The following is a 26,528-nucleotide window of genomic DNA, read 5'->3' on the forward strand; positions in this document are numbered from 1 at the left end:
GAGAGCTCTCATTACGAGACACAAATGCGTCCAGAAAGTAGTCCGGTTCGTCATATAGTGCTAAACTTTTTCTTCAATTTGTTTTTTTCTGGATGTCTGCAACGACTCCAGCAGTCGCCTCGCTCTCACAGTCTTCAAGAGAAACAGGTTGAAAGGCACGTCTCTGCATCCGTTTCTCTCTTCCTCACTCGCTTCTCGCACCATCCATCTCCCCTCCTTCACATCCATCCTACCGCCGTGTGTGTGCTGCACTGATGATATGATGACTGTGTTCTCTATCCACCAAGACTTTGAGCTCAAGGGGAGGGAGAGTGTGTGGAGAAAGTGTGTCTGTTGTCGATCGTCATCGGCAAGCCACTCGGATGATATTTCGAATTTCCTGGAGAGGGATAGTGGCGCATTTCCAACTGCTGATGCCGTTTTGAATGTAAATCCATTAAAACCTGGAACTAACTCCCTCCCACTTAAATGCAAGGATTTATTCTCACTTCATTGTCATGTTTTTTTTTTTTTTGAATGGCAAGACAATTTGTTCCCCATTAAGCTGTCGAGACCAAGGCTCAACTTAAATGTTTGCATATTTGCTTTATGCAAATTCAGTGGAATCACTACTAAGCTGACGTTAAAATCAGTTGGAAAATTGGATGGAGGGAGGTAAGCTCTTCCAAAAAATGTCACGTTAAGACAGAATAGAGACTCGGGCAGAGGGATAGATGGTTGCAAAGAGAGGGAGTCACTCCAACTCACCATTTTTGAGCTCTGCTCGCTTCTTCTGGTCAAGACCAGACATCTGTCTGTTAATTTTATATTTATCTATTTATACATATCTATGTGTCCACTCATACACGCTCTTCCTGTCGGGTGATTACTCATTGTCCAAGCCAATTATAAATTACAATGCCTTCGCTCTCTGTGGGTAAACATTGATTAATGGCTAACACAAGCATGTTAATATATTACCTGTTCTTTAATTACCAAACGCGGGCCGTTACAAGTAGCCTAACACACTGCAGTAATGAAACCTAATGAGCCTTGATAAGATAATGCCATCTTATTTTAGGACATGATTTGAGGTTGGATGATCCCTCTAAAATATACTTTTTTACACGCTGTTTTTTGGGGGGGGAGTCATTTTAAATTAACCTGGGATCAGACTGAAAAGGTGAAATTGAAAATGAATCTGGGCATGACATTTTGCCATTTTTAACCATTCATTAAACCTCATTTGCAATGTGGTTCTTCCTCGAGACACATTTTGAAAATAATATTTTCCAAATGTGTATTAACGTCAGGAACAGTCGCCTTTGGTCTGCTAGAATATTCAAAAACCTGCCAAAAAGTGTTGTCCTTACTGTCTAACAGCTAGTTGTCACTCAAATTCCAGGACCCACAGAATATTGAGTTATAGGACTACATAAACATTCAATGCAGCTTAAGAAACCTTAGTCTCTCTTCTTTCATCAGAAAAAAATAGTTATTTCCTAAATTATACGGGTCTGGCGTTACATGAGCTTGAAATGAGGGTGGCTGTCCAAAATACAATGCAATACATACAAGCTGACTTTGACTTCACATATTGGTTTGTATAGCACTTTAACAACAGCTGAAGCTGAAACAAAGCGCTAAATTCTGCCCCCTTGTGAAAGGAAAGCACATTGTCAGAGGTCTAGCCAGCGCTTTATCAGCACCCAAGTCAACAAATTCAGGAATGGTGCTCTTCTTCATATTTTCAATTCCCGAATAAATTCGTGAATGGCTGTGAATGAGTTAAATATTGCTCTGGTACCCATTTTGCGCCCTTCGCCTAAGATTGGGAACCTTCTGCAGTACACACACAAATACAATATATCTGAGTTTGACTTTTTACGGTGACGCTCACCTCCATGATCCATGCGCTGTTGACCGTGAAACATCTTTTCGCTGTCTGCACCCCCACCGCATATGTAGACACACATGCATAGACTGATTATGTCTGAGCGATGACTGACTCCAAGAGGAAACTCGGGATCCCTCAAATTAACCCCATCCACCTTCAACATCTGTGTTTTTTCAGCTTGCTGATGTGGAAGTCCGTTCGGTGCCCTCAATCGGCAAGCTCATATTTTGACAAATGCGTTTGAGTGTTTTCATAGCCCAACGGCGACACATTGACGTTTGTAGAGGGAAGTCGACAGGTAAACTCTAGGGAAGCCGAGTCTAATCTTTGACCCTGATTCATTGGGACCGTCTCAGCCTTGGATTCAGGTCATAATTGTTGTGCTGCGTATAACAATCATGAGAACAATATTTTGAGGATTACTGAGAACTGTGAAGGTTGACGCATGGCAAATTGCCAATAGATGACTTTTTTGTTAGATGAAATCTAGCTAGAATGAGATAACATGATTGTCGATTGTTGTTTGAAGATCATGGCATTCAGTGAAGAAGCTAGCGATCGTTTCACCTCCCTTCTCATACCCCATGTAAAATCCGCTACAATTCCAAGCGGCAAACTCTTCATTCCAAATACGCATTCGCACTATGTGCTGTCGTTCCTCTATCCTCAGAATCAGAATCAGAATACCTTTATTCGTCCCGCAATGGGGAAATTTGCAGTCCATCCAGAGACGCTAGCGCAGACGATCCAACAACAGACAAATCTCCGCTATGAAAAATTCTTCCCATTATAGGCTTCATTTTTTTTAACTAACGTGCTCTTGAAGAGCACTAGACAACGGCTGACTACCATAGTAAAATGTAACTTTTACTGCAAGCTGTGAATTAAAGAACAACTTGAACTACTTTGACAAGAATAATCTCCGAATTAACTGGATTCTTATGTCAGAAAAATCACAAAAACATATCCTGTGACTGTAAAGTGTCCTTGAGAGTTTTGAAAGGCGCTTATGAATGAAATGTATTATTATTATTATTATTATTATCCATTTTCCAAACCCGGCTAGCTTTACGAACAAAAATCAAAAACACATTTTTCAACCTAACAAGTCATCATTGCTTTCCAGCGAACTCAACATGACTTAGTCAAGTTGGTCCCTCGTCACTTTCTCCAAATATTGGTCAGACTTGAACAAAAAGCAGAGAGAGTTCACTGAAATGTGATACGAAGCCTCAGAAGTGGATATTACCTTCTTTTGACCTCCTTTGTTTCTTCTTCCTCTGATTCTCGAGGACTTGCACGCTGCAAGAATCAAAACAAGGGAGCGGAAAATCCTACTGGACTCACGGCACCCTGCGCACCACCTTTTCCAGCTACCGATCCATGCGCGCCAAATCCAGCAGACATTTAAAGGACAACCGACGCCTCCGGACAAGTTGTGTCCATAATTTGTAAAATCACTTCAAATGACTTCTTTGGCCGTATTTTACAAAGATTCTGCGGCATATAGCTATATTTTACGTTTTAGGACTCACGCTGAATATTCAGGAAGTCTTGTTTTCGAGTTGATGACAATGCCTGACGTGACGTCACGTGTGGAAAGCCCCTGACCGAGAAAGCGAAAACACAATGCATTTTGGGTACTTTGGTTGGTCTGAAAACTTCGTGTTGATCCGTGTTGATGGCGAAATTAGAAGGAAAACACATAAATAATGTGATGGTGAATCGTTGTGTGTTGCACCATTTGATACTAGTTGACACAAATTCCCAGCAGACAAATCAGCCCATTTCCAACGGAGCTTGGGCACCATCTTGTGCATTTTCTGGGATGCTACATTGGAGTCATGACGGCTCGAATTGATACGGGAAGACTTCTTTAATCGATTGCAAACATTTATGCTTTCCTCTTCAGAACTATTTGAATCATATTCGTAACTGGATGAGTAACAAGAAAGCATCTTCTCCGAATCTGAAGCCATTGTTTTGATTCTAGAGCGAGGCAAGACGTCCTGGCGTGACGTCACAAACAAGGGGGCGGGACCTTCTGAAACTCGGCATCTCAGGGGTCATTTTGAACTAGTTTTGGGACACTTTAACTCATTTTATTGTTGTTTTGCATTTGACTAAAAATATCAGCCTGCATGTTTTGGGTATTTTAGATGCTATAAAACGTTTTTCTGATGTCAGTTAGGAAACGAAAAAATGGTGTCGGTTGTCCTTGTCGGTTGTAAACAGCTTCTTCCCCCATCGCCATTAACTTTCTAAAGAGTTACCCAAATATAACTGTATAGTGCTTCTTTGCAATTTTTTTGTCGATACTAGTGCAGTGTGTTCTACCGGAGACAAATTCCATGTGTGTCCTACATACCTGGCCAATGATTCTGATTCTACTTCTGATTCTTCTCTTCTTCCCGCAAACGTTTCTGCAACAGTTGACGCAATCGAGATGCCCTCTGTCCCTGCCAGAGGTCAGGCCCTTATACTACGGTGACAAAACGATCTGATCCATCATGCCAGTTTCCTTTATTCATGGCGACGTTTCCTTTGAATCAAACACTTGACCGCTTTGACGGATACGTTGATTCCATTCTCGGCGACTGTCCCTGTTTATTGATCAAGTCCAGCGCTTTGATCCATGCCCGGCGACCCGTATCTTCCCCGACATCTGGATTATCAAAGATATGCCGTCACGGTCAATAGACAAGCCCTCGTGACATGACCAAGACAAGGGTGCTGCCATTTATTTGTCTCATCAGACAAACGAGGAGGATGAGGGTGATCAATATGTCAAGTTAATGATTGTCCAGGTGTCTCAAGGCTTTGAAATTCATTTTTAATTTGTGTTTTGTGGCTGACTGGCCTCCTTTGTTTCGTTTGCTGGTATGTAGTGCACTTCTTTGGCATACTTCATGACTGCATTTTATTTTTTCTCAGATAGTAGTGTTGTCTTTGGATACACGTGTTTAATACATTTTTCCCGCTTGTATGTGATGATTGTTTTGATGTGAAAATAGTATGAAAGGCTCTGTTGTTGTTTTGTAATATTTTTGTCTCTGAATAGATCTTGGAGCCACTCGTTTTCTCAATAGATGAAGCCCACTTTCAATGTCATAGCACACACTTCAGTCTTTTCTTTATGAGGTCTGCCTTCAAACTCCATCCAAAGTCTCATTAGAGGCAAACCAGCTATTATCGAGGTTCGCCGTATATTCATTAATTAATGTGTGCGCTCAGCTTAGGTTGCACGTGGTTATAAGAAGGACATGATGGTATAAGAGCAACATTGCTTTAGCAGCTTTCATATCGTCGTCTGTACTGATTATGCTAAATACAAGGATGTTTACAAAAAAAAATCAATTCGCTTTCTTTGCCTCCACGCCGCATTCCGTAAATTGTTGTTTTTCATCGTGTGTCATTCCTTCTTTTACCGTAAATATCGTTGAAGCGAGATAAAGCAGCGGTGTGGATACAAGATAGGGGAAAGCCTGGTACGCATAAATGAAAGTTCAACAAGGTTCAATGAAACACTTATACAATTTGCTGCAATATAGTGAGGCCTTATAATCTCATTATCATCTTAGTGCCAGATTTGCCCATGAGGACTGTTCTGTATTCACTTTTATTAGCTCCTTAAGATTTGTCCATTTGTCCTTCTCGTAGCTGCCCCTCAGCCAATCGCTGGGGCACAATCTCAAGTAATTATGCGCTCTCTTTCTCTCCTCAACCCGCCTCTCGTTTAAATGATCTACTTGCTTTTCGGACTGCTTAAATTCATTTATGTATTTATTTATGTGTCTATTTATTTATTTATTTGTTATATGTGTTGTTTTTTTTTTTTTTTTATTCATTTATTGATGTATCTATTTATTGATTTATTTATGAATTAATTTGGCTGTTTATTAATTTATTTGGCTGTTTATTTGTTTGGCTATTTATTTATTTAACTATATATTGAATTATTTATGTATGTATTTATTTGTTGATTTATTTATTTATCTATTTATTTATTTACATGGCAACTAGAAATCAGTTTACACCCTTACAATGATATGCTATTTATGAAGTCGCCGTGTCCACTGTATGACACGAGAGTGAAGAAACTGCAATGTTATGGAGGGGAGGGCTATGGGGGAGGCGGGGTCTCTCTGATTATAGTATGAACCGAAGAAATGTTGATTGTATAACAGTTCACGATAGCACAAAAGTTCGGTCTTCCTTCTCCATAGACAAGCTCTTGGCTCTCTGAGATGTTGAGGTCAGGTGGGGGGGGGGCGAACATACTGTAGTGGAAACAGTAAAGCTGGTCACGAATCCCCAAGCCTCTTAGCTGCTGCGGGTAGTGTCCATCCGTGGTCATATAGAGGGCATCCCCAGATTAGTGCTTCGCGGACATGGATCTCATTTGCCCATATGGCCTCTTCTCATTGAGATGATATAGGCTGTAATCCGCCCAACCTTTAGCCGATGACCTCAACATGTGGCGAACCACTTAGAAGAAGAAGACACAAACCGTCCAACGCTTCATGGCTTCTCTACTGTAGAGTCAAAATGATTGGAGGGAGAAATAGGCACCTCTATTGTTGCCAATTTATGGATATACAAACTCGTCAGTCAGTCGAGAAATTGGAATAATAATTGCATCCTTAATTCTGGTGACTGTAAGCCTGTTTCAAGTTCACCGCATGAGGTGAATTCAATCCAGTAAGCCACCAGTGGGTCATAGGAAATCATAACTGGGGTTAGCATTCAACTATAAAAAATCAGCATTGTCCTAAAGATGTCGGATATCACTGTGGGCTTTTTCTTCTGTATGGATATTCTCCCAAAAGGTTAAACCCTTCATCAGGTTTGAAGACGCAAAAACACAAAAACTTAGTGTAACTGGCGGGTATAATGTCATTGGTTGCCATGACAACAAAAATATAATTTATTTGGTCTTGTTGTTCTGTACAGTGTCTTATTGTGCCGGTCCCAAGCCCAGATAGATACAGAGGGTTGTGTCAGGAAGGGCATCCGATGTAAAAGCTTGGCCCAAACAAACATGCGAATGTTTTTTCCATTCCACGAAGAGCCAGCATTTACGTATTTTCCATGTTGCCGCTTTGTTCCATCTTCAGCTATTTTTAAAGCACTATACTGTATAAACCAATATGTATCGCTATTTATTTTGGACAGATGACCTCATTTCACGCTCATATAACTCTAGACCCTTATACTTTAGGAAATAACTCTTTTTTTCTAATGAAAGAAGACAGTCTAAACTTTCTTATGCTGCATTGAATCTTGATATAGTCCGAAAACTTAATATTCTGTGGGTCCTGGAATTTGAGTGAAAATGACAAAAACCCTGGCACTGGAGTTGACACATTTTTGCACGTCTGGCAGTGAATGAGTTAACTTGCATTTGCAGTTCCGTTTAAAAGACGGCAAAATAGCACGCTGTGTTGGACTCGCCAATCCTCTCGATGGTGGTGTGACTAGTGAAATACGTATAATCCTATTTTCGCCTATATAAAGGGTTCCCCATAGGTGCCACCATAAGGTGAATTTAGTTAATGGGATCAAGTAGATTAGTGAAGAGAGAGAGGCTAATCTATTGAATAATCACACGAGTGTGTCACTGTAAATGTTCCTGACGTCCCCAGCACTCCATCACGTTAAAGACACCGCACAAATTCAATGGGGTTTGGACATTGATCCCTCCTGAGAATATCGATCAGACTCTTCGCACCTTGGAGGCGCCAAAAATCTACACATATTTCGTCCTGTAGCTTTCGCATGATGCTTTCTGTCTGTCTTTCTGCCTGTCTGTCTGCCTGTCTGTCTGCCTGTCTGCCTGTCTGTCTCTGTCTCTGTCCCTGTGTCTGTGTCTGTGTCTGTGTCTGTGTCTGTGTCTATCTATCTATCTATCTATCTATCTGTCTGTCTGTCTGTCTGTCTGTCTGTCTGTCTGTCTGTCTATCTATCCATCCCTCGCTACCTAGCTAGATACATACACACAGATTGTAGGCCTAGATGTTGTTACGATCTCTTGCTATGATGTAACATCTGTAAAACAGTAAATTTGAGGGTTTGTGTGTTTGTCTTGGGAACATAAAACTTTGTTTCCTCTGAAAATAAGCTTCTGTAAACTTTCACATAATGAGGTTGTTATTAAATGAGCAGTCAGCATATTTTTGAGTTTATAAGACACAACTCGGACAGCCAGTGAGATTTATCTCGCTTTGACCGCAACACAGAAGACATCTTTGAGTCAACATCATACTCTTAAAACGTAATTATTTGTTGTTTTTCCAGCGCAAAATATATCTTGAGCACGTTGATCAAAATCAAAGTTACCGCAGTTTTTCAACAGCGGTTTTTGAGTCAGCAGCTGTGACCTCGCTCTATCCCGTGTGCCGCTTATTGACAGATAGAGACTTTATTAACCAACCGACTCCCCGACAGGAGACAAACAGCCCGCGAAAACCAATGTGTGCTCCTATTAGAAAAACATTGCAATTAGAGGATGATTCCCCCTCACACGCACCCCCCTCCCCCACTCTAAGGAACACAGAATACAGAGAGGCAAAGCAATAACATAGCTTGTTTGTGGTCTTGGAAGCAGCAATTATAAAGTGCTTGGAGAGTTGTTGCGCATGTTGTGACTGTGAGTAATGAGCAAGCCTGCGCTGTTGTCTCAGTAAAATCTTTGGCTCCTGATGTCTCTGCCTCCTCCTTGATATGTTTATCCACCGGCATCCCTCTGACCGTCAGCGACCTGTCACCGCTTTGGACAGGCGGCGGTGACCTATGACCTCTGTCAGCTGACTTCACCGAAAATAGTCTCGAGCTATTTGGCTGGAGATGTATCTTAATGAGTAGTATGCAACTTAGCGTAACCACTCGTAATCATGCACGACGTCACGCTTTGCCACTCGTCTGTTAGGGGTAACGTTCCCTTAAAATAGTAATTTATTGTATATTAAAAGGCTCCAAATATTTATTTTTCTTTGTGGAGCAGTTCTGCTAATCAAGGACTTCATTCGAGGGCCAACTTTTTAATTATCTAGAGGTTTTTTTTCAAGTTAGTCCCTGCTACCTCAGTTTTCTTAAAAAAAGAGAAACTGACAATATCATGAATATACAATTAATTTTATTTACATGTGTGGTCAATATATTTTTTATTTCTTTTTATATTGTGCAGAGCAGCAAACCATTGTCTTGTCTTGAAGCATAGCTATATTGAATAAAATCATACAACAAAACAAGATCTTTCCTTTCATAACTTTACTGTTGTGAAATGTAAATGTCTCCAATGCAAGACTAATAAAGGTAAATTCAATCCAATCCAATCTACGCAAATGTCCAATCTACGCAAATGTTGCCCGAAAAGACAAAATAAAAATCACAACTGTATTTTGAAAATGAAATGAATAACATCACTCTTTATTGTAACTACAGTACTCCGTGACGAGCTCCGTAACGGAATGTACAGTAAAGTCTCGTTATATCGATATCGGATATATCGATAGTACCGGTTATATCGATACTATTTCTATGCACGCACGGAGAAAATTACATGCAAACAGGGTCGGATATATCGATAGTCCCGGTTATATCGATATTTTTTCGGACTCCCTTGAATATCGATATAACGAGACTTTACCGTAATTCATTTTTAGTGGCGCTTCTTTTTCTTGAGTATGATTTTTCCCTCGAGAGTGAATTTAGAGTATTAATTTGCTTACTACTTTATGTTCAAAGTTGGATTTTGTCCAAATTAACCAAGTTGCACCCAGACATCTCTGAAACATATACTTGTTCACCCAAGCGAGCGCTAGCTGTGTCGATTTCAGGTTAGCTTAGCAATTAAAATGGCTTCTCCATTTTTTTTTTCTTGCCATCCCTTCCTGAGAGTGACATTTGTTGTAATAAATGTAACCTTTTCATCTGGAATGTGGTGGTGATTACTTACTTTCTTTAGGGGTGACGTCGCAACAAGTTTAGCCGCACAAGTAGCCAGCCCAAGTTCGTTGTTAGCTAGCTAGTGTGGAAGTAGCGCAAGAGTTTCCCTCAAACTTTGACTCTTCACGGTCGATCTTGTATTAGATAATAATAATAATAATAATAATAATATGTACATTTTATTTTAAGCGCCTTTCAAAGCTCTCAAGGACACTTTAGAGTCATAGACAAGCATAGATACTATAATAAATAAAATGCAAAGAATACAAATATAAATATATAAATAGAAACAAGAGATAGAGCTATACGGAAAATGCAATTTTAAATAGGTGAGTTTTGAGATGGGATTTGAAGGTGGGAAGAGAATCGATGTTACGAATGTTGGGAGAAAGTGACTTCCAGCGTTTGGGCGTGCGTGCGTGTGTGTGTGTGTGCGTGCGTGCGTGCGTGCGGCAAGCTCAGTAAAGCCTTCTGGGACTGTATGAGACGTTAATTTTCAGTGTTTTGTGGAAGTGCTATTTTTGTTTTCTTACAAACCATGATTTTGAAGCACTTACCTGTACTTCAAGCCTGGCATGCAGTAACTTTTTTACTTGAACGGTACTATAACTCTGACAATATCACACAAAATTGAACTGGCATCTGAGAGGATTTCCTTTGGCAAGTCAACCCAGTGCTTTTGTTTACTACCAGTGTGTCAGTTCAAGAATTCGACCCGAGATGCATGACACATTCTTTTCTTATCTATAGAGATGCGACAGGACATTCCTGCACAAACAATCTTCCACGTATGTTTGAAAATTTCACTCACTTGCATGCTGTGGTGACAAAGTGTGTTATCTGGTTCTCTTGGATAGCCCACCCGACTCCGTCCCCTCCTTCCTCCTGCTGTTCAGCCAGTATGTCGCCGATCGTAGGGCTCACTTGTCAACGTGTACTCCCACACAAACTCCATGTGCGCACAGATATCTGTATGTGCATGGGAATGCTCAGCGACAGGCCCTCCACATGTACACACACTTACAGATACGCCTTTTTGCCTGATATGGGTGCACATTGATCAACATACACTCCCAAGTTTAGACTTAGTGGCAGGTAACGCAAGTTAGTCCTCCATTGTAGACCGTTGTTGAGCGTAAAGTTGAATTTACAGCAATGGAGGTCTGTTTGCCTCTTCAGAGTTTGGAATTATTCATTATTTATTTCTTCCTCTTTTTCTTTCGGCTTTTCCCTTTAAGGCAGGTGTGTCAAAGTCATGTTTTGCCGCGGGCCACATTGTAGTTATGGGCCGTTATGAATTTGAGGAAACCATTAGAATGTTTAATCCCCTCCACATATTACATATAGAGCGCACAACAAATTAATTAATAACTACTTTTCAAATCTAAAGTCAAGAATAATGACTCTTATTGTGGCTTACATCCAAAAATATGATGGTTGGTTCGGATTTTAGCAAGCATTATGGAATTTCACAAGTTTGATTTGCTTTCGCAGGCCGAAAAAAATGATGTGGCGGGCCGGATGTGGCCCCTAGGCCTTTACTTTGACACCTGTGCTTTAAGGGCTCGCCACAGCGAATCATTGTCCTCCATCTTCAGAGGTTTGATTCACATGTTTGTTTTGGCCAAGCTTTTACGTCGGATGCCCTTTCTGACACAACCCTCTGTATTTATCCGGGCTTGGGACCGGCACAATCAGACACTGGCTTGTGTCCCCTTGTGGCTACAGAACGTGCAACTCGATTGACTTAATAAAGATAAAGATGCTCAGTAAAATGCTCTCAAACAGAAAATGGTCATCGGCACAGCAGCATTCAAACAAAGCGAAACTATACTCACTATTTGATGACAATGCTCTGATCTCACCGTAAAATTGGCAGAGAACAGGTTCTGCCGTGATTCTAATTTGCAATGAAACAATACCATTGATGAAACAGTCAAATGTCAGTGGCACTTTGACAAGCCCCATGCTACGTTAGCATCAATATTGTGATGGGGAAAAATATAAATAAATAAGTCAAAATATTCTCAACAGAAAAGATGAAATTGCTAGGAAAGGAGCCAGGTAAATGCTTGCACTAAGTCCTAAGTGAGGTTGGCACCAGCTGTTGGAGCACCGTCTCGAAGAACTGGAGGGAAATGAATTGTGTTTGGCACCAGGCACCTATCAGGCTGTAATTAGTATAGCTAACATCCCAGATGAAGGAGTCAAGTCTAGGTCAGAGTAAAAAACTTCAAGGGTCTTAACGGGTAAAGGTCGCAGGCCAAGCCGTGCTGCCCCTCGAACCCCCCACCACCTCGCTGAATATAAGCTCATGCCGTGCATGCTCAGATTTGCTGAAATCTGTGTTGAACTTTGATCTTGAGGTGTCGCAGTCAGTCACATGTCAGACCGGCTCCTGTGGACCACTCGGGGATGTGTTCACGGTAGATTTTCTGAGTCATTCCTGTTCCAGACTTGCTCAACCCAACTAAGAGATTTAGCCCTTTATAGCCTTTGCGGCTTTTGACATGGATGTTACATTACAGCTTAAAACCCATGCTCTGGATTCCTGCCCCGCTTCGGTTTCCTGCCACATGTTCAATCGATGGTGATCTCTTTACTAAACCTTAGGGCATCAAATGTGTTTTTGAATATAATTTCAACAAACCTCTCTGTAATATATATATTTTTTTGTATCCGGCAGGTCTTTATGGACGTATGTATGTTTATGTATGTGGGTGTAACGGTGGATATGGGAGCCATGTGTGCCATTCCTTGTTCCTTAAAAGACCTTTAATCCTCTAATGCTCGCATAATCTCTTCTAATACATTCAATATTAGTCGACAAATCACATGATAATAAAGTGATACGAAAATGTTTCTTCCGAATGACAGGGTTGCGCTGAGGATTTAACTGCGGGGCTTTAATCACACTTGACACCAGACATGTTTTGTTGACCATGGTCAGAGGTTTATGTCTGGGGATGGTCTATAACCCTCGAAAATTGGGAGCTCTCAAATCTCATCTCCCTCTTGACACAGACATGCATCTTTGTTGACTTCAAATGACAGCCTTCTTATTGACATTTCAAGGCTGGAATTAGAAATTGTAGATGTTGTATATTGAACCGCTGAATGCATTTTAGAATGTTTCTGAATGTTTCGTATATGTACCGTATGACACAGTCTTACAGAAAGAAGATAACACGGGGGCTACACATCCACATTCAAAGCAATTGGGCACCAACATTTGAGGCTTTGAGAAAAATATTATTGTCCATCCATCCATTTTTTGAACCACTTTTTCCTCATCAAAATATGGTTTGATCAGGCAATAATTTCAAATGGAATATTTCTATTTTCAGTCTCTTCTTTGGGATCCGCATTTAGGGAAAAAAAACTTATCCTGTGTCTGTAAAGTGACCTTGAGAGCTTTGAAAGGCGCTTATAAATCAAATGTATTATTATTATTATTAGTAGTAGTAGTAGTAGTAGTCGTAGTAGTCATAGTAGTAGTCGTAGTACTATCTAGCTACCTATCTATTAGCTATCTAGGTATCTAGCTAGCTAATTATTAGCTAGCTGGCTAGCTAGCTTTCTATCTATTTTAGTTACTTCTGGGTGTAGTGAGCGTGTGGCTGTCGCTGCTCACCTACAGAAAAAATTAACCTGTGACTGTAAAGTGACCTTGAGAGTTTTGAAAGGCACTTATAAATGAAATGTATTATTATTATAAAATAACAAACTCACCGGTCAACTCTTTCTCAGTGGCAAATCAAATACCCGTCCACTTCATTTGTCCTCAATTTTATTTGTGGTGCTTTGACCTTGTTTATATCTCTTATTTCCTCAAGCATAAACTAACCCTGCACTCACAAAGAAAAGGGCTATTAGATCATAGCTCTCTCGATTTGAACTTCTCACCAACTAAGCCTCTGTCTGCCCCCGCCCTGTTTCCTCGTAAACCTCTCATTTACCTCACACCTGCCCAACCTTCTTCCTGCACCGCCCCCACCCCCTTTACCCGTCCCTTCTAAGCGATGATATTATGGTGTTTGGATCATCCTCATTGCCTTCCACCATACTGTAATCCTATTTGCTCTGTCATGTGTTGGTTTTCACAGATGGTGTGTGTGCGTGTGCGTGTGTGTGTGTGTGTGTGTGTGTGTGTGTGTGTGTGTGTGTGTGTGTGTGTGTGTGTGCGTGTGTGTGTGTGTGTGTGCGCGTGTGTGTGTGTGTGTTTACGTGTGCGTGTTGTTGTGTGCGTTGTGTGCGTGTATGTGTTGTGTGTGTGTGTGTTTGTATGACTAGTCTTGTGAGGACCACTAACATTTTATACCATATGTAGTGAGGACATTTTTGACAAGTGAGGACCTTTTGGCCGGTCCTCACAGGTTTTTCATTCTAAAGGCTTCTAGAGGGTCTATATATGCATCTGTTAAAGTTTCAGAGAGGTCCTCACAAATTTCCCCAAAAAGATTTTTTGCTGTGTAATTTCATTTCACTCGGATTCACACACCTTTTACTCACACTGTGTGTTTATGTGTGTGTGTGTGTGTGTGCGTGTGTGTGTGTGTGTGTGTGTGTGTGTGTGTGTGTGTGTGTGTGTGTGTGTGTGTGTGTGTGTGTGTGTGTGTGTGTGTGTGTGTGTGTGTGTGTGTCTGTGTGTGTGTGAGGGCGATTTCTGAGTAAGCACGGTCTCCTAAAAATTATTGTATCCTACAATCACATTTTTATGAGTTTCATCGATATTTTTTTTTCATGTTTGAAATTTGGTTCCCATGGGGAAAAACCCTCACACACCTAGTCCTCACTATATAGCAAAAACGTGAGTGCGTGTGTGTGTGTCCCAATCACAAAGGTAACATAATATGGATGAGTGTAATATTTTGTCTAAAAGTTAGCTAGTCTTTCATTTTCATTTCCTTTCAGCCAACCTTTACCCCCCCAACTCACCTACTCCCCTCATCCCGCCTTCCATCCTTGTTCTTTTCCATAATGAAAATGTTCAACTCTTTGACTTGAGTGATTGACTGAAGAGTTTGGGGGCAGCTGGGGTGGGCTACCACTTATTGTTGAATACGTAGCAGGGGAAAAAAGGAACGAAGGGAAAAGCTCAGCAGGTTTTTGGACGCCGTCCAATAGTTGCCGTCTCGGCGTCCACGTTTAGTTCCAGCCGAGTGCCCGCAGTGGGCATTGCCGCACTGACTTCATTCTGACCTCTCAACCGAAGACCACTGACGGCCTGTTTCCAACTCCCCTTTTCATTTATCCTTTTCTTCTCCATACACCCCCTTTGCTCTTTGTATTCCTCAAATGGCTTCATAAGCGCGAAAACAGAGATGTTTCGGAATTGATCTGTCATCGCAATGGACCGCTTATGCTTTGTGGCCTTTGTCCTTGACATAATTGCAGCATTTTCTTCTGAGGTGAATGGAAGCATGTGTTGATTCTTGTTTTTGATTATTTTTAATCCTCAATGTTTTGGAATCTGCATTTATTGGGGACATATTATTTTGTTCTTTTGCTTGAATTTTTGATCAATTTCAGGTTTATGAGCCACTTGAAGCCACCTGAAGCTAATCTGATTAATTATTTTGTCCTTTCTGATTATGTTCTGTGACTGAGGCAATCAGACCAGTCATTGATGAGAAGCAAAACGTCCGACAGCTTCAAAAAAGTATAGATGACCACTGAAGAAACCTTTTTATCGATGGACCACTCTTGTACGACTGAAAGCTTACACAGACGAAGAAGCTATTGTTAACAGTAAAAGTGCCGGAACAATTTCCAGGTGAACCTGCTGTTTATTGGCCGGAGACAAGTCTGTCCCACATTTGTCGTAAGAGGTCAGACAGCAGGATCAAGATCAAGTATTGACGAGCTGGGGGTCAGGGAGAAGGATCCGCACAATCTTGAAATAAACAGCGTCGAGGCGCATGGTTGGTCTTTATGGTGCAACCGTCCTGAAACAATCGATAAGCTATTATAACCATGCAAATTGTGTCCAAATCACAATGGTATGAAATCGCTGTCGGGCCACCATTGAGGGGTGGGTGTCAGTAAGAATTAGCTTTACTCTTCTATGTGGCGAATCATTAACTCGTAAAGTCCTGGAGGTGTTTGTTTGGCATAAGCTGGTTCCATTTGATCATTTGGGTTTACCTGAATAACCGAGTTGTAATTTATCAAGCCATTTTATTGGACATGGGTCATTCCATGAGCAATCATACAACACTCCGCCTCAATGGTATTCCTAGTTTTGGCTAATCTGGTTTCCCGGAGTTACTGTGGGTTGATGAAATAGCTTCATGTCACAAAAATTCACGATTCGATTTAGGGTAACTCGTCTTCCAATGAGGGTGAAGGCAACGGTAACTCTTTATACTGCCGTGTCAGTGCACTGCACCCAGCAAACCTTCGTTAAGATGATGTAATTTGGTCTGAAGGCTGTGCAAACACTCATTTGACCTTGGTTTTAGATTTATCAATAGGGGTCACGTTTGAGAACAGAGTAGAGGATTGTCCTCGATCCAGAACGACTTGCCCTTGCGGTGATAGCCGCAAACTGACTGACCAGTGGGATTTTTTTTAGGGGGGTTGTGCTACAAACTCTTATTATTTAACCACCTCTGGTCTCTACTGTTGACCGCTGTACCTTGTTTATTTTGTGAAGAGACTATACTTACCGCTTTGTGTTTTCTACCCGCTTCATCAGTAAACACAGGCTGACAACTCAAACATCACGCCATTGATCCAGTTTGGTTGCCATCAGGTTATGACCCCTCGTCTAGAATGGAGCACTGGAGGTGAAGAGTCAGAATAAAGTCAAACTGCTGTGATGGACTTGCATGTTTAAGTACTACCACGGTAACAAATACGTCTGGGTAGAATTTTGGGCCAATAGTTGGATTGGTATTTCATATTTGGCATCTTTTTAGTCACTGTTGACATATTCAATGGATGCTCTTGGATAGTTTGACTTCCAGTGACCAGAAGTGAAAGTCAAAGCTTCATGTACAATCGTCATGTTAAGATTTGAGAACACTGCAATATTTTTTTCTCAAACGTGTGTGTTCAATGGTTCGCAGATGGGCAGCGTCTAATCAGAGCATGAGAAGTAGTTTGCCATTAGCCCGGAAAGCTCTGAGGCATGCTAATTGAATCCGAAAATTAGTGACAGAACTCTACCGAGCTGTAATGGGCTAGCTGTTGCTTGTAGCAGGTGCCAGCCAACTCAGCTGTGGAATCAGGTATTTAAGTCGCATTAGCAACCGTTACAAAAAAAATTGCTTGAAATGGAACAGTTCGATTTTCTGCCTGTTTTCACATCCCACACCTGGAACGCAGCCACATAGACAACGCTGTTTGCTTCGAGCACAAAAAAAAAACAATAATCCTGTCACTGTAAAATAAATATCAGACAGTGTAAAGAATGGATTTAATGAAGGCATGAACTGCTTTTCAAAATCGGGACATGTTTGATGAATATTTGGATTTCATAAGCTCTCTCTGTTCCTTCTTATATATATTTTGGTCTGAAACAGTTTCTTGACACCTGCAGTTGGACTTAACTGTAAAAAAAACAGGCAACAAAAAACCATGACACCCACTCTATACAAGACTTGCTTTGTTTTCAAAACTTGAACCATGCTAATGCTAATGTAAAAATTGAATCAATCCCAAGAATGGTGATGAAGATGAAATACATATGATTAGGACATAAGTATGTGCCCTGTGATTTGCTGGCGAACATTTTGGGATCCCACTGCGTAAATGAGCCCTCGGGAACTTTGACGAAGTGCCACTTAAAGGACAACCAACGTCTCCGGACAAGTTGTGTCCATAATTTGTAAAATGGCTTCAGATGACTTCTACTGAGAAAGATAACTTTGTGTTGATCCGTGTTGATGGCGAAATTAGAAGGAAAACACACAAATAACGCGATGGTGAATCGTTGTGTGTTGCACCAACACTACTATTTGATACTAGTTGACACAAATTCCCAGCAGACAAATCAGCCTATTTCCAACTGAGCTTGGGCGCCATCTTTTGCATTTTCTGGGCCGCTACATTGGAGTCCTGACGGCTCGATTGAACTTCTTTAATCGATTGCAAACATTTATGCGTTCCTCTTCAGAACTATTTGAATCATATTCATAAGTGGATGAGTAACAAGAAAGCATCTTCTCCGAATCAGAAGCCATTGTTTTGATTCTTTAGCAAAGCAAGACGTCCTGGCGTGATGTCACGAACAAGGGGGCAGGACGTTCTGAAACTCGCCATTTCCAGGGTCATTTTAAAGTAGTTTTGGGCCACTTTAACTAATTTTAATTGGTGTTTTGCGTTTGACTAAAAATATCAGCCTGCGTGTTTTGGGTATTTTAGATGCTATAAAATGTTTTTCTGATGTCAGTTAGGAAACAAAAAAATGGTCTCCTTTAACTTTCAGTGTTTATTGGGTTATCTTAATTATGAATATGTTATCACTTATAACGTACAGCGAAAACAGAAAAAATATACACATAGCCATATGGTGTGCTCCCATAATTGATTTGTTTCTGCTAGTTTCTTCATTGCACTCCGCATAATTTCCTCCCGCACAAATCTCTAAGAATTGAATCATTTGTCAAAATGTAAACTTCGGATTGGCAAAAGTGGGAAAAGTTAGCCTTGCAGCGGCTTGTTAAATGATTTTACATTTCTAAGCCAACTTTATACTTTTTGTACCTTGACCCCTCATAGCCTACACTGACACCCACCTTTTACTTTCAACCTCACCCTCCTCCTCACCCAACACACTTCACCGTAGCCGACCATAAGTCTCAGCCCAAACCTGCCTGTGGGTTACAAGGAGTGCCAAAGGTGCATTGAGTGACGTGGTACTCTGGCTGACCCTCGGTAACTTGGCAGGGCCGCCTCCCTAATGAGATTAACTGGGTAATGCCGACTCTATGTCTGTTTCTCCTGCCGCCCCATCCAGCCCACCCTGGGGCTCTTTATTTAGCCAGCTGCAGGGCAGGGTGCGCCAGCATTCTCAGGTCGAGGGCAGGACAGGACCCACATGCCCAAAGCCCGACATGATCTTCTACCCTGAACAATCCTATCCCTATCAAACTGTCGTACCTGGACTTCTGTAGTATTGTCATCTGCAGCCTGCATCATTTCTTGACTGTTTGGGTCTGAGTGTGAGACACACTCTCTTGGTTTGTGTCCATGTTCTCACTGGAGCTACACTACTGTTGCCAAAATTAATGAAGGGGTTGAATGTTTGTGTATGAAGACATTTACCAATCAAATATGTTCCACAAAACATTTTTAGAGTTTGTAGCTCTTGGCTAGTAGCCAATGTGTCAAGATAGATGCTGTGGTCTTTGTCTTAACTTTGTTCCTTACCATCACTAAGAATCCAGTTCCTACAAAGTTTCAAGAGGATTTCATGTTAAATTTATTGAAGTGTAATTCATGGACGTAAGGGGAGGGAGGGTGTTGATTCAAGTACACCGTTGGGCTGTTCCTTCTCATTTCTCATCTGAAATGGTTGTTGTCTGATTATACATGACCCAGATCAAAAGCATTCATTGCATTACGTTGGATATTTATACCTTGCCTGAAAATTATGGTCCACGTTCCTTTCAATCGTCCACACACTTGAAACACATACAAAAGTAGCAACTGAACAGAGAACTCTTCTACTACCTTCTATTCTTTTGTTCAATTGGATTTTAGAGATGTTATCATCTCTTTTATCTGTGAGCCGGTTTGAGTAGCAATTCAAGACCCAAACCTTTATGGTAGAGTTTTTATGAGGGTCCTCCACACAAATAGGGAAGGAAAGAATGGGATGATATACTGGGGTGTCCTCCTATGGCACATGTGTGTGCCCTCCAACATGAAGGTCAGCTTTATCCGGCAGTGTTTGACAGATCCTGCGAGTCTGACAATGCTGCACAGACAAGCTCGTGTTTCGAGTTGTTCTTGCTTTGTGCATGTACATGTATATGTGTCATAACACCTGTTTAGACGTGGCTTTAGGGCACAGACAGGTTCAGGTTGCACCCAAACAAGCATACCCTATGAATCGTCTTATCTGGGTGCATGTCAGGGTATGTCTGCGTGTATCAGGCGTTTGTACTGTGGGATTGTGTTCCCTTTTCTGCTTTTATGGCAATACCTTGTCATCTCGTTCTTCGTCTTGCGATTACACTTGGATCAGACTGGTTCTTGGATCAGACCTCAGGTTCTGACGTTTTGGGTGAGAACACCATTAACCCTGTCCCATTTTTCAAGTTGAACATCTCCCACTCGAACACAGACACTGAGAAGAATGTGCACAGAAAACAGTGCATGATCTCCCTCTCTCATTTATCTGTCGCCAGTGGACAGACACATTACAAAAGAATGAAGCGTGCATTGGCACACGCAAATATATACAGCTGATATGAAGCTTTTTGAAAACAGAGAGGAAATCTTGATGAATGAAATGGAAATTATGTGCTGGATTTTGTGGCTTCTGTGTTAATCTCCAAGGAGAGCTGGAAATATAATAGCCGCAGACTTGGAAACATAATTAACTGGAGACCTTGTCCATAGACGGCAGGTCAACAGAATCTCACACAGCCGTATCTTTTCACTTTAAGGCATTTCTATCAATAGAATCGCTGCATCAACCTTCAAATACGTGTTTCAAAGTTGATTTAATGCGTTAACTACTCATGAGTTTAAAAGGAAGCTTATTTTTTTCCGGATAAAGATATGACGCGATACTGACATTTCATTTCCAATCACCGCTCTGCCGTTAATTATTAAAGTATATCAAAGGCCTTCGGTGTAGCACATATGAGCAAACTGTGTTCAAATGGGATTTTGTAAGGAAAATAAATGGAGTATGAATGAGAATTATTTGAAAATGGTAAAACTTAGACCTATTTTTTAATAGTTTGGAATCATTGCCAGATACATTGGAATATTCAATGTTCGCAACCAAGAAGAAGAAAGGAGAATAAAAAATAATAAATCATAAATAATAAATAATACATTGTACTTATAAGCGCCTTTCAAAACTGTCAAGGACACTTTACAGACACAGGATAATATTTCTTTTTCTGCCGGTGTACAGCGGCAGCCAGACGCGCCAGCGTTCCCTCTATAACATTTTAACTATCTTAACTTTACTGACAATTAAAAAAAATAATACTAACACTCAATGTCATGGTTGCAAAAGTATAACTTTAACAAAATCAGTTCAACATTTCTTTTGAAAACAAATGGCACAAACATTATTCATCATGATTAGCAGCTAGTGATTGTCAGCTAGCGATTAGCAGCTAGCGATTAGCAGCTAGCGATTAGCAGCTAGCGATTAGCAGCTAGCGATTATCTACTAAATGTACTGTCAGGTAATTTTGTTGTTCTTTCAAAACTCCACTAGAATTCAGAAGTCATTTCAACATTACACGGAACAGGAGAAAGAAAATAAGAAGGACATGGAAGTGTGTTATGGTGGAATGACAGAAGAAAAAGTAAGCGAGACCTTATGAGGTGAAAAGGGTCATTGGGGGGAAGAATGCGCTAATCTGATTAAGAAAGTATGTATGAAAAGCTAGGGTAATGTCAAGAGAAAGAACAAAAGATAAAGTCATGCCGAAAAGAGGAAAAAAATGCAGTCAGCTCGAGAGAGAGTGCGAATGAAGGAGAGAGAGAAAGTTACAGGGAGCATCCTGTGGATGTGAGTGGATTGTAACATCATACTGTGGATTCCCTTGTGATACAGTTTGAAATGCAGCACTTTCTCTTCCCGCATGCAGCGAGAACCGTCTTTGCCGACATACGTACGAGAGAAAAAGGAAAGACGAGCAAAGCAGAGAAAAACGTGGTTCGCTCCCCGGGAGAGACATAGGCATTTTGTGCTCGCACAAACTCTTAACGTATGTGGCCCGTGCGAATGGATTGCGGTGAGCGGAGGAAGAGTATGTTGCAGAGAATACGTAAGGAGAAAACCGCTGGAAGGAAGACGCTAACCCAGAAGCAAAGGAGAAAGTATCTTTGACAAGAAGAATTGATCTCTCGTTGTAAGCCTGGCTGAGAGTTTACAGTGCAATTCAATAAGCGCTCGTAGTTATTAAATATAAATAAAAAGTTTGAATGTGTTTTGATGCTTTCAGCTATCACATTTTATTATCTTCGTGGGAGGGTGCTCAGTGTTTTCAGCTTCTATCTAAAGTAGCTGAATTATTCTATTCCACAAAACCTTCGGGGGAGAAGATTCAAGAAAGGGAAAAAAATGTTTTTCACCCCCACAGTGAAAAAAGTTTGGAAGTCCTAAGAAACACAAAAAAAATGTGAAAAACCAAATAAATTTTTATACTAATTGAATGTAGAAATAAACAATTAAAGCATTTTGGTGTTTTATTTACACTTTTGTAACGCTCATTACTTTAACACGCACCACAGAGTCACGAGTATGAAAATCTCCCGATTTATAATTTCTGAAACTTAACATGTATGATTTCGCCAGTAGCCGTCGCCTGGATGCACATTCCCAGGGGGAAAAAATGGCTGCTCGAATAAAAACAAATGGCATTCGGTAGCTTCATAGCTATAACACATCGACGTTTCAAACAAACCAAGGAGCCACTATTTCTGCCTGCGATTCAATATTTCGCTCACTTAATGGCACACTTTTAGTTTCGTTCCAATCGAATTGAAAGCCAACGCGCTTTCTCCTTTTATAATAATACATTTTATTTCAAGCTTTTGTGCTGCATTTGGGAGATTTTCTGTCTAAATGGATTTTTTTTTGCATTGTGTTAACTTTAATTGTAGTCTACTTACATGTTGTCAAACCCAACTGTTGCTTTGTGATAATATGATTTTTTTGGGGAGGACATGAAGCTGCTTATTTTACTGTACCGTATTTTCCAGTATATAAGGCGCACCGTAGTATAAGCCGCACCCCCGATCTTCTTCTTTTCCTTTCGGCTTTTCCCTTCAAAGGGTCGCCACATCCAAAAATACGAAATTTTGGTTCGGATTTTAGCAAGCATCATGGAATTTCACACGTTTGATTTGCTTTCGCGGGCCGAAAAAAAGGATGTGGTGGGCCAGATTTGGCCCCTGGGGCCTTGACTTTGACACCTGTGCTTTAAGCAAATCAGTGTCCTCAATCTTCATAGGTTTGATTCGTAGGTTTGTTTTGGCCAAGCTTTTACGTCGGATGCCCTTCCTGACACAACCCTCTGTATTTATCCGGACTTGGGACCGGCACAAGACGACTCTGTCCCCTTGTGGCTACAGAACAAGCAACTCTATGAACATGTAAGGTGTATTTTCAAACTTTTTCCTGAGATAAGACACACCTGCATATAAGGCACAAGGCCATCTTTTGATAAAATTAAGGCTTTTGGGTAGGGTTTATACAACGGAAAATCCAGTATTTTAAATATTATTATTTCATAACTATGATTACCAAATTTTCCCATGTATAAGGTGCACCGGAGTATAAGGTGCACCCCAAAGAATGGTTTATTTTTAAACTTTTTCCATATAGAAGGCACATCGGATGATAATGTGCACCTCCAATGAATGGAAAAAACTTTTCCAAATATAATATATAAATGTATAATATATTTCCAAATATAAGGCACACCCATTATAAGGCGCTACAGTAGAGAAACTAATTCTTTAACAGAGGGAAATAGAGTCAGTGGCTGCTGACATTCGTTGCGAGACCTGTTGTGGCTCAATATGGCTTCACATATAAGGCGTACCTGCGTATAAGGCGCAGGGTCATCTTTTGAAGAAAACCACGGCTTTTTGGTGCACCTTATACACCGGAAAATACGTCAGTCTCCGATTTTTGATCTTTTCATTGTAGATGTACAGTGAACCCTCGTTTATCGCGAGAAATACGTTCCAAAAATAGCCCGCCATAGGTGAAATCCGCGAAGTACAATGTAGTCTTTTTTTTACAATGCAAAACTGTACATGCTGCAGAATGAAACAAAAAATAAGGTGCAGCGTGTTCTACCGGAAACAAATTCCTTGTGTGTCCTACATACTTGGCAATAAAGATGATTCTGATTCTGATTCTGATTCTGATAAAACCTATTTTTTTAATAGTTTAAAGAACGGTGTTGTAAAACAATATTTTGCTGCTGCGCCTGACTCCTGACTCCGCTGCGCTACTGAAGGAGTTTTTCTCCGAGAGAAGAACATTGTTATCGGTAGTTGTTGGCACTCTTTCTTTTTTTGTCTTTCTTTTTTTTGAGAATAGAGAAGCCAGTGTGTTTGATTTTATTCTGCTTTGTTTAGAGTGTTATTTGCAGTATTGTTTCTTTTACTTTGTTTGTTTGCACATTTGCATGCCATTAATAAAAAAAATCCCCTGAAAAAAAAATTGCGATGCACTGAAGCCGCGATAAGGGAATCGCGAAGTAGCGAGGTATCACTGTATACATCCTTTGCCTTTTTATACACCTCTGTCATTCATTCACAGAGACACACGTAGGCAAAAGTTAGAACAGTCACCCCTCGTGGCCTTATGTGGAAGGGAGTCCTGCTTGGGAAAGTGATAGTGAGAGAAAAGAAGCTCCACAGAGAGCCAGCGAGTTATCTCTTTGGATGTCATTGAGGGGCGCCTCTCTTCTCTCTGCGTGTCCTTTCCCTCTCTGTCGTCCTCGCCTCGTCCGCCTCTCTCTTGTTTCCGCTGGCTGGCTCCCATCGCGCTCGCCTCCTCCAGCGCGAGGCAGACGGTCCAAGGACAAAGTAGAGATATGCTGGGAGCTGTCGTCTGTCCGTCACTTGAGTCTTTGAGGCTGTTCTCTCCCTTGTCCTGAGAGTTTGGAAATGACTCTCCCTCCGTTTAAGCTACATCACACGAGCAACACTTATCATGACATGCACAAGAGCACGACACGGGATGTCAGACGCACCTAGAGCGCAATACAAATCGCCTTTGGCGTTGAGGTTACACGCTTGTGTTTTCTGATTCTTGGGGGAGCTTTACTGTTTTTGCAGACTCGTCATAAAGGGTAACGGAAAAGTTCCTCTTCATGAAGACGATGCTTGTGACTGATTTCAATATGGTTTTCCGTATATTAAAAACATATTATTTTTTTTTCTCATCATATATTTTTCCAAAAAATGTAATATTTTTTATATTGAAAATATTTTGGGAACACGTTTTTGGTGTCTGTGTTTTTTCTAAAAAATATATACTGTATATTTTTTTTTCTAATATATTTTTCAAAAAAATAATATTATATAATATATATTTATGTAAAAAATATTTTAGAAAAAAAAATTCCAAAATATTTTCAATATAAAAAAATCTGACATTTTTTTGAAAAAAAAAGCAATATTTTTTTGAATTTTTTTAATATTTTTAATAAACTAAAACATTTTTTCAATATATTTTTCACAAAAATAATATTTTCTAAGTTAAATATTTTTTAAGAAAAATATATATATATATTTGCGTTTTTGATATTTTTAATATATGAAAACATATCTTTTTTCTAATAATATATTTTTCCAAAATCTTTAATATTTTTACCTTTAAAATATTTTTGGAAAAATATCTACATATTCTTTCCTTTTTTTCTAAAATATTTTTGTAAAATATGAAAACTCACTGATTTAATTATGAGTTTCCGTATATATAAGCATTATTTTTTTCATATCTATATATTTTTCCAATCATATATTTATCAAAAGATTTTATATTTTGTATATTAAAAAATTAAATATATTGATATTTTGTGGAGGTTTTTTTCAGTTTTTTTTATATAATATACAAAAACTCACTGATTTAATTATGAGTTTCGGTATATTTAAAAAAAGTTTAATAAAAATAATATATTATTACTTCTTTTTTCTAATAATATATTTTTCAAAAAAAATGTCATTTATGTTAAAATGTTTTTAAAAAATGTATATATGCTTTTTGGGTTTTTTTTCTAAAATATTTTTTGTAATATACGAAAACTGACTGACTGAAAAAATTAGAAAAAATAGATGTTTTTTTCTAATATATATACAGGTAACATCCAGTAGAAATTTGAATTATACGCCTGGCTCCGCAATGCGTTAGCATGCCAACATTTTGAGTGGATTTTGACTTACGACCATTTTGACTTACGACCGTTTTGTCGGAACGGAACTCGGTCGTAACTCGGATGTTACCTGTACATGATTAAGTAATGCAGTGCTTTAATGTCACTTTAACTGGCTAAAACTCACTGAGGAACATGACCTGCAGGTTATGACCCTGAACACATGCAAACACACACCGTGCACGCATAAGCCTGTGCACACAAACACAAAACCGGTCCGACGTCTGACCTCTCTCCTCACGACTCACACGCGGACAACATAGTAGACAGACTTTTCCTTCTGTGTGTGTGTCTGTATGTGTGTATGACACGACTACTCCTTTTCTCAGACAAACAAGGGAAATCCTCCTTGTCTTGCCTTGTCCATCACAGGCCATCTCACTGTTCCAAGGCACGTGGGCGCCACCAAAGCTTCCCCTCAACCTCCTGGGCCAAACACCAAACACTAGAGAATTACCCACCGCACGTACACACACACACACACACACACACACACACACACACACAGACACACACACACACACGCACGCACACACACACACACATACACACACACATATCTTGGGCAGGCTTCTTGGCTCCAGTCGGGCTCCCCTGACGCAAGGACA

General features: G+C 40.2%; 1 protein-coding gene across 4 annotated transcripts in view; it reads left to right on the plus strand.

Moving 5' to 3' along the window:
* arb2a (ARB2 cotranscriptional regulator A) overlaps positions 1-26,528 on the plus strand; it is a 174,067-nt gene that overhangs the window by 133,766 nt on the left and 13,773 nt on the right. The window contains exon 11 of one of the 4 annotated variants that reach the window (XM_088993715.1): positions 3,169-3,553. The exons of the other annotated variants lie outside the window; for them this stretch is intronic. Coding sequence (XP_088849841.1) covers positions 3,169-3,287 — 119 coding nt within the window. The 3' untranslated portion in view covers positions 3,288-3,553. Of the gene's footprint in view, positions 1-3,168; positions 3,554-26,528 lie in introns of those variants that run through there. 4 annotated transcript variants of the gene reach the window in all.

Source organism: Hippocampus bargibanti, linkage group LG04 (genome assembly GCF_051943395.1).
Source record: "Hippocampus bargibanti isolate YZ-2025 linkage group LG04, ASM5194339v1, whole genome shotgun sequence".
In the NCBI taxonomy this organism is placed as follows: domain Eukaryota; kingdom Metazoa; phylum Chordata; class Actinopteri; order Syngnathiformes; family Syngnathidae; genus Hippocampus; species Hippocampus bargibanti.